Source organism: Epinephelus moara, chromosome 6, assembly GCF_006386435.1.
Source record: "Epinephelus moara isolate mb chromosome 6, YSFRI_EMoa_1.0, whole genome shotgun sequence".
NCBI lineage: Eukaryota > Metazoa > Chordata > Actinopteri > Perciformes > Serranidae > Epinephelus > Epinephelus moara.
Window position 1 is genome coordinate 26,464,464 of NC_065511.1, and position 12,652 is coordinate 26,477,115.

The following is a 12,652-nucleotide window of genomic DNA, read 5'->3' on the forward strand; positions in this document are numbered from 1 at the left end:
TTGACCTTGAGACGATCAAGTAGTGTTTAAAAAATGTGAACCATATTGTAACATCACCAGATGCTCTTGAAGTTGCATAACAGGTTTTGGCATAATGTGAACTCACAAAGTCTGCACAAGGCCAGCAGAAAAATGCAGAGAACTCCTACAACTGCGATTGCTTCTCATTTAACATTAGGTAATCACCTGTTGGAGAAACATCTAAGTGCTTTATAAGTCTGATAAATGATGAAAGATTGGGAAATTGCCTTTGACAGCTGACCAGTTCTGACATCGTGGCCAGAGGTGCATCATAGCGGACACATGTTCAGCCCATAGAGAGCGATGCAGCAGTGGTGTTCTGTGATTCGGCTCTGAGCTGAACTCTATATCGTTGGAAATAGAGTAAAATATTTTTTTCCCGAATGATCTAGTCACTGGAGTTCCTTCAGCTAATACATCTTTAAGTGAGATCAATGACTGCCTCACATTTTGTGCAGATTAATCCAAAACACATCTGATAGTCATATATTTCAGTACAAATACACTTCCAAAGTTTGAATATAACTTTCTGAGACATTTTATTTCCATTTAATTCTGACTTGAATGAACTTGAAGGCAAAAGAAAACATTATGTGATGATAACACATGAAAAAGGGAGCGGTGCCACACATCTGAAGGTGTAAAAGTAGAGACGTTGGGGTTATATACAGAATATTGTCTTCTATCAGGTCTGAGCATCTGTCATCTTGGCTGCCTCGATGCCTGTAGAGGCTAAACTTTGCTTCTTCTGCAGCCGCTCCTCTGCCTTCTGTTTCTGCACTTCTTTGAAGACCTGAGAAGAGACACATACGGCCAAGTGTCAGTGGAGGCACAAACTAACACCATCAGTCAGTTAGATGAGTCTACACATCAACCTACAGAAAGCTTGAGTACCACTCTCTGACACAATATGCACTGTTGTTTTATAAGAGTGGAATCAAAGTCTTGTTAAGGGTTAAAGCTTCACCCTACAGCTGCCCCCTAATAGTGGAGCAAATATTAGAATTTAATTTGAAAGGACAGACACAAGAAGTGGCCACGCTCAGCAATCAGACAGGAGTCACGTTACAAACCAATCACAGCCGACAGATATCTTTCCCTTCTTCTGTAAATATTCAGTCTGATAAATATGGAAAAGTTGATCATGTTAGTGCAGGGCTACCCAGAGCTTTACATCTGTCCCACAGAGGATAGGCAGTCAGACAGGAGTCAGGCTAATTTTTACGGTGAGTTATTGATAGGGCTGCCCCCGACGAAGAATTTTCCTAGTCGACCCATATTGTCATTTAGCTCCATTAGTTGACGAGTCATCTGCATGTTTATGATATTAAGTGAATTATTAAATGATATATATTTTGGGCGGGGCAACACAATGGTTTGAGTTGAAGGTGTGAGAAAGAATAGTATCAGTAACATTGTTAACACTGTGCTACATTACAGAGAAATACAAAACCGTACTAATGAACCTTCATTAATATAGGCCTATATTTTATCTACAAGTGCACGTCACACACTGAGCGAGCCGCCTGTTAATGACGCTGTCGGCAAAGCAGTAATGATTGTGCTAAGTGGCTAATGGGCATGTAGCTACTTCCATGTTTCAGATGGTACATCATGTTTGTGGTCGACCAATGAAGATGAGTTTACATGTCACCTTGGGTTCGTCCTTCACCTTCTCAAAATGATCCCACACTTTGGATTTCCTACCCGACACGTTATTAACTAGCCTGTGGAATAACCGCAGGTACCAGCCCTGGAAATTAATTTGACTTCTGTCTGACAGCTGAGCGTGGCCACTTCCTGTGTCTGTCCTTTCAAATTAAATTCACATATAGTCCAGTCATATAGGTTTTCATTATGACAAGGCGCAGCTCCTGAAAGAGTTTCACATTTGCGACCACTGAAATCTTGCTGACTAATGACCTTTCGGGTCGACTATTAGGGGGCAGCCCTAGTGATTGATATACAAATCATCATTTTGCAGGTGAAGCACTCCTTTAATGCCCAACTGATGACATTATTATACGCTGCAAATGAAAATAACTGTATATCACACATCAAAAATGTATATTTAAACAGAGTACCTTAATGCAGAGGGCCTTCTTGGCCAGCCAGCGGCGAGTGGCCCTTCTGTAGTACTCTGGAGGGAAGGTGTAAGTGATGCCCAGCTGCTCGCACACTTTCTCAAAGGAGTCATAATTGACCAACCTCAGATTTTTTAAAAGCTTTTTCCTGCGGTCAATAGCCATGAGCATCCGTCTCTTGTTGGCTTTGTCCTGGAATGAAGTAACACATAAAACATTGTATGACTCAAACAGGGTTAAATGTGAGGAAGTGAAGACACCAGTTGCAGCCTTGTTTATACCTTCATCTGCGTATGAGGAGTTACTTAATTACAAATGCAACACAGAAACAGGTCAGAGAAACACTATACTATGCTCTATCTGTGTCAGCCATGTTTCGTATATGATGTAACGTGGAAATTTCCAACCATGACCGTGCTAAGCATGTTCTTATTGAATGTGGGGGAGTAAACAGGATATCCTGTAGCTCACACATGCCTCACACCAAAGGAAGGCAGAGAGGAAATGTGGAGAGACGTATTCATACATGAAAGTTAACCCACGACACAATACGTCATCTAAGATTCTTTTTTTTTTTTTTTAAACCTGTCCACAGCCTTCCTGCATAGCTTGCAAGGGAGAAAAATGATGCTGATTCTGCTCCTTCGCTCACCTTGTGGTGTTTCTGCAAGTGCTCCTGATAGTTGCGGATTCTTGCAGTCAAAAGAGCCACTGAGGGAGAAGACATTAAAATAGGGGCTGATTCAATATACAGATTAAATATGCTACATCCTATCTTTGCATTTCAGTGAAAACACTTTGTAAAACACTGAAGAAACACAACTCACCCTGGACTTCCACTGAGCTGCGGTCATTCTCATCCCTCTGGACTTTAGCGACCAGCTGCTCCTTTTTCAGCTGCAGTTTTTCACTCTGAAGACGTGAACACATGCCTGTTTACTTTCTTTTTTTTTTTTTTTTTTTTTAAAGATTTTTTGGGCTTTTTGCCTTCAATCAACACGACAGTATTAAGTGTGAGGGGGTGAGGGAGAGGGGGGGTGACATGCAACAAGGGGCCACAGACTGGAGTCAAACCCACAGCTGCTGTGACAAGGACATTGCCTTTGTACATGGGACGCCCCCTCTGCCCACAGAGCTACTGGGCGCCCCAGTTCTACTTTCTAAAAGTGCTGTGTCAGTGTACATTTCAGGAAACGTAGTCGTTGTAGTCAAAATTACTGGAAAACAAGAAAGCAGAGTACAACATGACGAGGTGATCAGAGGGGACATGAGAACTCACATGACTCGCCAACTCCAATGACAGAAGTCTTTTGACGACATCATCAGTCCTGTCAACAGAAAAATATTGTGTTAGAAGTAATAATAATAAATAAGAATGCAAATTGATAATGAACTGCAAATATACATTTTATTTTACTAATTTCATGTATGGTATAGTATAAATGTGTGTTTACGTCTGAGCGAGGGGCACAGCTGCGTAATCCATCTTCAGCAGTGTTGGAGGAAGATCACTGAGCTGACTCTCAAAGGCTGGAAGATACAAAATGAGTGGATGAAAATCGAGCACTTAAATATTCACTATAGAGGATTGTCAGTTACCTAAAATCAGTTTCAGTGTTTATAAACATGCTTGCTTGCAAAAGTGAAAGTAAAGGCCAACCCCAGATTCACTCTCGTTTGTCGTTTCGCCTCGCTTTATATGCTGTTTTCAGCTGTGTGTCTTTTGGATACATGCTGCTTATTGTCTGGCATCTGGTTGCTAACTTTTTATAAAGCCCCGACCTCAGCTGAGCGCTGTGTGTGTACACGCTTGGGCTGGGCGATGGAACAACTATACACCATATATTGATATATTTTAAAGTATGATATAAATTTAGACAACACCGTTTTTATCGATATAGGGTCAGGTTGCGTTACAGAAGGCATACCAGTGTGCATCTCTCCTCTCTCACACTCTCTGCACACTTTCGCCCCACTAACTCACTCACTCACTCACTCACAAGTTCTCCAGCAACACTAAGAGAGACACAGAGCTGCTCCTCTGTTTAATATGTCTGTTAATTAGTCTACAGTGTGACATCAGCCATATGTTGCACGTGCTATGCTAAATCAGTCTGTCAGATAAATGAAATCACCGCAGTAGCATACATGCAATACCGCACTGCAATGCTAGTTTGTGTGTGAGGTCGATCATAGCGTGTTGTCTTGGTTGTCTGTCTACAACTTGGTAGTTGTAGTCTACTGTGTGACATTGCGACAGTGCATGGATACAGGCGACAGATCTGATTAAAAATACAGCGACAACACAGACGTTTGATATACAAGACGTATATAATGAGGACAAAGTGTCTCCCTCAGCCTCTTTGGTGATGCTGTGTGCATAAATAAGATTAACAGCCTAGATAGATAAAGATTTAAATCATTTTCCAGCACCAGATTCATTTGAAAGACCATGGAGAATGACTTTTTAACTCCCCACATAGATTTTGAATTGTTTCAAACCTACTTGATACTTTTATGGTCATGTTATAGTTTTGTGTCCTGTGCTGCAAACCTTTAACCCTCCAGTGCCATGTCCAAAAACATTAACGTGCAGCCCTACTTTTTAGTTTATATAATTTTCATTTACATGTTGTTTAGTTTAGTTTAGTTTTTTTTTTCCAGATGTTGGACAACAGCTGTTGTGCAGCTGCATATTTTCAAACGGGAATAACATCCTCGTCTTTGCATTTTATTTAGATCACAGTCTGTTTTTATAAAAGTGCTTCTGACATCTCAAATGTGGCTTTGACTTGCAACTGAACATGGAGCCCATTTTGAGGAAAATGCCAAGATACATATCGTGTATCTCCTTTTAGCCTGACAAAACCAAGATATGAATTTTTGTCCATATCACCCAGCCCTAGAACACGCTCATAAATGTCGTGAGCACAGAAAATAAGAAGAAAATAAGAAAATACAGCCAGAGTCTCTGCAGAAAAATATACTACCACACACTTAATGTGTCATGAGTGATGATTGAGAGGGATTACTTTGTATGAGTCTATACATTGTTTTGTTTTAAGGAAAATCCTGTACAGTATATGTTTAAAATAATGTCAATACATGATTTGAAGACAGAGCAGCTTCATAACATACCCGTCCTCCTTTTCTTTGCAGCCCCAGCATAATGTCTCGCCGGTGGTGGAACAGCAAAGCTACCTGCAACTGAGGAGAGAGAGGAAAAGTAATTAGAAATGTGTCGTGAGTGGAGGGAATGATGAAACCAACAAAAGAAAAACAACTCAGACTAAGACATCGTCGCTAGTTTGAGCTCTGAAGAGGCCCAAAAAGTTGGTGCCTGAAGAATAGGTGAATCAGTAACAAAACTTGTGACATGATCTAATGGAAAACATCACATTGCCTCAACAAAGGATCAGTGGCTGCCAGTAAAAGCTGACTGTTACGTATTTGGAAACGTCACACAATGCTACAAGTTACACTGAAGTGAATCGAGACATCTGTGACACAAAAACGTTGTGACCTTCACAAAGCTGGTTTGTATGTCAAGATGTGGAAATCTCTTGCTCACAAAGACACAAAATAAGTAGCACAAAAGCTGGAGTGACGATCTTTTAAGAATGAGTGTAAGCCTATGTAATAGCCAAGAATGTAGGCAAATAAATGAGCCATCTACAGGACGAGCACCTCACTCATCCTTACAGAATCTGAGCCTATCCTAAATTTGCCACCATTGCAAGTAGACAACTATTCATTTCTGATCAGAAGTAAAGTCTGAGCGATCCTTTCATCACTCCTGTGTGTGAGGAAAACCCAACACCACGCATTTTTATTTGCATCATGCCACTCAGCACAGCTGGGATGATGCCCTCCGTCGCTGCATGTGAAATATTTCTCCTCTGTTCTGTGAGAGGAAAGTTACAGGATGATGATGCAACACTTTGAGCTGCATGATTTGAAGAGCACGACTGAGATAATCTGTTAAAGAAGGCCGTCCCACACCCCCGATAAAACACAAGTACGCACATATCAGATGCTGCGAGCAAAGTGGTTTTCAATATCAGTATCATTAAAACACCAAATGATGTCATTTCCTTGAAACACTGATGCTTCAGTCGTGGGATAATATTCGTGGTGCACTGCAGCTGTTCTCTGTGCTCTACACGCATCAGAACAATTCACACAAAGTTTTCTTGGCAGCTGCAATGAAACTAATTTGCGAGGCCGGAGACATTTTATTTTTTATATTATCAGTGATATAATTTCTGTGAGACAGTGCTGTACTCAGATTAGCAACTGTACACCAACTACAACTATAATCTATAAACATCTGATTCATGATTTCCCTGCGTTTGTTCTCAAGTTGAGGAGAAGAAGAAGGCAACTTTTTTTGTAAGTGGGCCTGTTTGGAGGTTTGGTGCATCTGTGAAATATAGATGCAACAGTGTGAAAACCAGTTATCACATTCGAGCAGACTTGAAGGGGAAATGAAAGTAACCCTGCTCTAGATGCTCTTGATATGATGGTGATGACACACGATATGGTGCATCAGATTAAACAGACTAACACATGCTCATGAACACTCTGAAGTTTGAAATAACACAATTTGCATGCTGCAGAGACAGGTCCATACTGGGTTGAGAACATTTATCAGCTTCTTTAAAACTGCAGGTGTTCTCAGGTATTTAAACATTTTTGTATATTTCTGAGCGTAGGCTGCAATCTGGATGCAGGCGATGTGGCTTTTTATTTGTCAGCGTTACTTTGAAAACACACACCAGCAGATAAGATATTCTCAGTGGCCTTGTTCCTGTGATTACCAAGAGTTATCACTAATGAGAGAAAACATATTTTTGGAATCACTTATCTGCGTTATCTCACCAAAGGCTTCCCACAAAGACTCAGAAAGGAGAGAGATGTTAGCTGATCTTCTTCTGAACTGTGCACTAAAGGTTTTTGTCGTCTGATTTTGTCCTGTCCCCACCTTGGCATTTATTTGTCACCATACTGATTTAGCTTTTCCTTCGGTTCTGAAGTTGCACTGTTTGGTTTGACCATATTGCTCTTCTGCTAAATGCAATGAGTACTATATTATCTGATCTTACTGCTAGCATAAACTAATGCAGTCAAATACAATAACCCTGTAACAAATCATATTGTCATTAAGGTTATAATGTTCTGTTTTTGTGGACGAGCAGTTGGTTTCGGTTGAACACTTGAAGGTGGGGCAGAGACTGCACATTATAGAGGGGACACATTTTGTGCCAATACAGTCTGACAGAATGTGTAACCAACGCTAACTTGGCAAGATCTGTAGTACATATATTACATTGCATGCTATTCACATGAAATTTACACCAGATACTGGTATTAACTCAATGAAACTACACGGATAAAGAAATCATGACATTTCAATCCATAAAAAGTTATGTGCAATAAAGTGGAACAACACAGAAAAAAGGTACTGAACACGCTAACTGAAATGTATTTAGAAAACCTTGTTTCAATGCCAGCTTTTATTATGCTTCCTGTATAAAAACATCAGTCTCTCACAGTGTTCAGATGGTATTTTGATTCATTCTTCTACACAGTCAGTCTTTAAATCCAGAAGATTCTGAGGGCCAGCTGGTGGATCTTGATCCTTAGCTTCTGCCACAAATATTTGATAAGGTTTTGGCCATTCCAACACCTTAATTTACTTCCTCTTGAAACTTGAGAGTCTGATTTGCAGTATGCTTTGGATTGTTGTCTTGCTGGAAAGTCCTACTGCATCCTCACATTCCTGGTGGATGGCAACAGATTCTTCTCAAGGAATTACTGGTCCATGGGTCTGTTCATCTTCCCTTTGATAATTTGGATTCGGCCGGTGCCAATGGAAGACAAACAGCCCAATACCATAGTGCCTCTACTTTCAAACTACACTGCAGGTGTGATATTTTTAAGGTCATATTCAGAGCCATTGCTCTTCCTCCATCATGTTGTTGCCCAGAAGTTCATTTTAGGTTTGTTACACAACATTTGGAGATGCCTGTAGATTACTAGGAGAACATGGTGCAGTAGGACTTTTCTGCAAATAGCACAACGTGTCATGCCATGACTCTGTATATGACACATATGCCAAGTACTGGGGATTTCTTAGGATTAATGTTGCCATACACCAGGACGTTGAGGATGAGATGCAGGACAACCTTCCAGGAAGACAACCATCGAAAACAAACTGTAAACGAGACTCTCAAATGATTCCAGTGGAAGAAAATAAAGGTGTCGGAATAGCCCAGTCAACCACCAGGCTTAAACCTCATTTTTGGAAGAAGCTGAAGATCAAGATTCACCAGCCGGCCCTCAGAATCTCCTGGATTATAAGACTGCCTGTGTGGAAGAATGGACCAAAGTCCCATCTGAACACTGTGTGTGACTGACGTCTTCATACAAGAAGCATCTTTAAAGCTGGCATTTAAACAAAGGCTTCTCCACCAAGTTTTTATACATCTCAGTTAGTGTGTTCAATAACTTTTTTATGGAGTGAAATATTATAATGTCATTACCTGTGTAGTCTTACTCAGTTAATATCAATATCTGGTGTAATTTTCATCTGAATAGCTGCGTTGGAAATATGTTAAATGTAAAAAATGTAGACATGTTAAATACACCACCAAGGGAAGGCTCGGCCTATTAGACATGATCTAAACTACCGTAAATCTTCAATTAAAAGCCTAGTCCCAGTCAAACACCCAGTCCCTTTTACAAGCCCGGTGTGGCTACAGATTTTGACAAACGCCCATCTCAATTAGAGGCCTGGGGCCGCAGACATCCTAAGAACACTCTCACAGAGCTCCTAGCTTAGCCTAATAATTGGTAATATGGAGTCCAAGCTTAGGAGTGACTTAAGTTCTCAGAGCAACAGAAACTGAGAGCAAGGAAGGAACAGAAACTTTTACCTTAGTGCGGAGGTGTGGTTGACCCTGTTGCTTGTTATGATGCATTCGTTTAACTGATGTGATTGGTTGTCAAAGACACGGCCCTTTGTGAGCTTGCATGGTGTGGACACCCAGTGGAAATGAAATGAACTGCTGACTGTGAAAGCTTTGTCAGTGGCTATGGTTACATGATGGCTTCTCATTCGGAATGAAATAAATCTGAATGAAATCATTCGGAATTAAAGTTTTTCCAGGTAGTTTACATAGTAAACCCTCCGAATGAGGGTTTACACGGGGGATCAGTTTAATCACCTTTATTCAGGTCTGCGCAAGGTTTGGGGCAGGGAAGGTTTCTGATTGGATAGGGGGCGGGGCGGATGTTACGTGTTTACATTTACCGGAAGAAAACACTGTAGTCCTCGCTCCAGATAACAAGATGCTTGACGCCGCCGTTCTTAGTGCCTTTTTCGGGTGTGTTTTGCTTATATTCTTGAAGCAACAGTACAACAACAACCTTGTTCTGCTAATGCTTCATCTGTTGAGGAGGAGAAGGGAGGTAGAAGACCGTGCTCTGGCGAATGGAAACCGGTGAGTGCAACGAGTCCGACTGCTCTATCTCAGCCCGTTGCTATACGCTCTATATACGTCATCGCGCCAGAAGGGCAAGGAAACGAGCATGCGCAGAAAGACCGGAATGAACTTAAAGAGGAATGAGTGTATACATGCACACAAAATTCTTTCATTCGGAATGACAAACGGAATAAACCACCCCCTTTAATCGGATTTAATTTTCAATCGGAATGACCATTTTTCAATCAGAATGACAGTTTACGTGACCACTTTTAATCGGAATGGCCTTTCATTCCGATTAAAAGTGGAATTAAACTGTCTATGTAAACGTACTGATTGTTAGTGTTAGTGTGATTACTGCTGATGGAAGGCTGAGATAGAACAAAGTCATCACTGCTGCATTTTTCCAGTTTTCCAAATATCTTAGTGTTGTGATCATATTATTTCTAGTGTTAAGTGGGAAATGTGTGCGTATCCCTACTGAGATCAACCACACGTATTACCCCTGCACGATCCAACCTGTTGCATTTCATTTACTCACTGTCATCCAGTGTTTGGGGAATATTTCTCTGACTTCTTACTGTCCTACCATTCTACCATTCCCTCCTCTGCTTAAGAAACTCTTAAGCCTCTTAAAGGTCCTCCTCCCTGCTCTGAACAGTTCTTAGGAGCTATTTTATGGTCTAAGATGCTCTGTGAATAACTTTTATCTTTACAAGGACCTAGTCTTCACTTTAAGAGGAACGTCTAAGAAAAGAATTTTCTTGGAATTTCATCACTAGGAGCAACTCTTTATACTACAAAGATCTGTGAATCAGCCCCTGGTCTGGTTGCTAAACAGTTCTTTTTTTTTTTAAATAGAAGTTCTTCGGATGTATAAAAGCGGAATGTGGGCTACCTCAAATTATGTGCTCATTCCTTGATGATCCTGTAAGTTATTCATATTCCTTTAGTCCATAAGGGTCCTCAGATCAAAGGAATCAATAGAGTTTCTCATAAAAATTAATCCAAGTTGTGAGTATTGTTTTAACGGGATAAAGTGGCGTTATGTCTGTATGCTTGGTGCCGTAATCCTTGAGTGCCATAACTCACTCTCTCTCTGATACGCTGTCTGTCAGAGATAGATCAAATGAATGATTTATAATTAATATATTATCTGAAACCTTATTTCTATACAAGTAATATTCATACTGGTTAAGATAAACAGTTTTGTAGGAAAGGAATTAAAAGCCTGTCCCAAATACAGGCCTGTTGATTTCGGTGATTTAAGCAGATAATAGCCTGGGCTATTGGTTGAAATATTACGCTTTATAATAAAATATGTTATGATATATGACATCATCTGTGCATAGGCTACATATACATTGTGACGTCACAGTAAGACATGAATGCTGTTTGGCTGCTCAACTCTATAAAATTGAACAAATTAACAGGCCACGAAAACAATATGGTTCACTTTTAACTGAAGACCAAATAACTTTGTATTACTCGTGGTGTATTATTTAAAATTTGTATCTTTGTTAATATATTTTTTTCTGTTGAGTATTTTATTTTTTTCCTTTGCTTTGGGTGACATCCCTTTTTCTCCCTTTGTTTTTCTTTTCTTTCAACACATTTCCATGAAAATTAACTTTGAAATTATGATGAACGTGCCTTATTACTGTAATTTTAAATTGTTCAAGTTAATAAAAATAAATTAAAAAATAAATACAAAAACAAAAAACGTTAGCTGCGTTTATTATTATAGTTTTTAGTTTATGGTTAATAACGTTTAAGCTAGGTAACGAGTGAAAATTTGCATTTTTGGGGCAAACAGCCCACAACACTCACTATAATTAATGTTCTCTAATGAGACTGGGACGTTATCAACCGTCTAATCACTGCAGCTCTCCGTCAGCAGTGACCGTTGGTGTTAGCATGCTAGCTAACGATGCTCCGGCTCAGTGTGGACAGACGGACGGTGTTAACAGCGAGGTATAATGAAAAGCATCTGCCTGCTATGATCTGAACACATGTGGTCATCTTCCTGAGGTTTTCCTTGTCACTTTACACTCACCACAGCTGACTGTCGGTCCTGCTAACGAAGCCGAGCTGCATGTCCACGGTTTCATTGACCGGGCGGAGCTCAGAGCGCCGCTCTCTCGCAAAACACTGACTGACGACTTCAGGACGGTCCGCAGAGCTATGTTTGTGAACATGGCTATCAGGATAGCTCACTCGGTAGGAAATAAACTACCTAAAAGAGATGAAAATGTGACATGTAATCACTCTCGACCCCTACATGAGGCTCGCCATTTTAGTTAGACCAAACTAGCTGAGTGAGGATGGGGGAGTGTTACACCCAGGCTGTGCTATCAATCCCAGATCACATAGATGGGACAAAACAGAGGAGAGACATGAAAATGAGCTGTAAACGTGGAAGCTTTTGTTCCAATTCAATGAATTTTATTCACTTTTTACAGTTTAATACTCATTAAATCAACTAAAAGGATAGGCCTATATTGCAGTTACACCTAAATCTGTGTAAATAATAATAATTAAAAAAATTGGTGTCTCACTAATCTCAGTTAACTTTTAGCAAAACAGCACATCAGGATGGTGTTTACATTGATTAAAAAAACGGATAAGTACTCCCAAATTGGATTTCATTGTAGTAATGCTTTTAATAACCTATTTAAATGAATAATAATAAAAAAAAAGACATTACTTACTTAGTTGGACTGATATGGCCAAAAAAAAGTTGTCCTACTTTATCTGACATCACCACAGGCTGTCTCGAGGAGTAATGATTTCACATACACTGTCATATTTCACATGGCGGCGGTGGTGCAGTGGTTAGCATTGTCGCCTCACAGCAAGAGGGTACCTGATTCAAACCCAGGTTGGGGGAGCCCTTCTGTGTGGAGCCTACTTGTTCTCCCCAAGTCAGCGTGGGTTTTCTCCTTGTACTCCAGCTTCCTCCCACAGTCCAAAGACATGCAGGTTAATTGGCGACTCTCAATTAGCCGTAGGTGTGAATGTGAGCATGAATGGTTGTCTGTCTCTATGTGTCAGCCCTGT

At 40.3% G+C, this 12,652-nt stretch overlaps 1 protein-coding gene across 1 annotated transcript; it reads right to left on the reverse strand.

Annotated features, from left to right (window-relative positions):
* Nucleotides 1-543: 543 nt before the first annotated feature.
* Nucleotides 544-11,919, reverse strand: mrps15 (mitochondrial ribosomal protein S15). The gene is made up of 8 exons (XM_050046694.1): nucleotides 11,649-11,919; nucleotides 5,244-5,312; nucleotides 3,560-3,635; nucleotides 3,385-3,433; nucleotides 2,933-3,017; nucleotides 2,758-2,816; nucleotides 2,106-2,297; nucleotides 544-814 (listed from the first exon to the last, which is right to left on the reverse strand). Exons 1-8 carry the CDS (start codon nucleotides 11,788-11,790, stop codon nucleotides 707-709), a joined length of 780 nt encoding a protein of 259 aa, XP_049902651.1. The 5' UTR covers nucleotides 11,791-11,919; the 3' UTR covers nucleotides 544-706.
* Nucleotides 11,920-12,652: the final 733 nt, after the last annotated feature.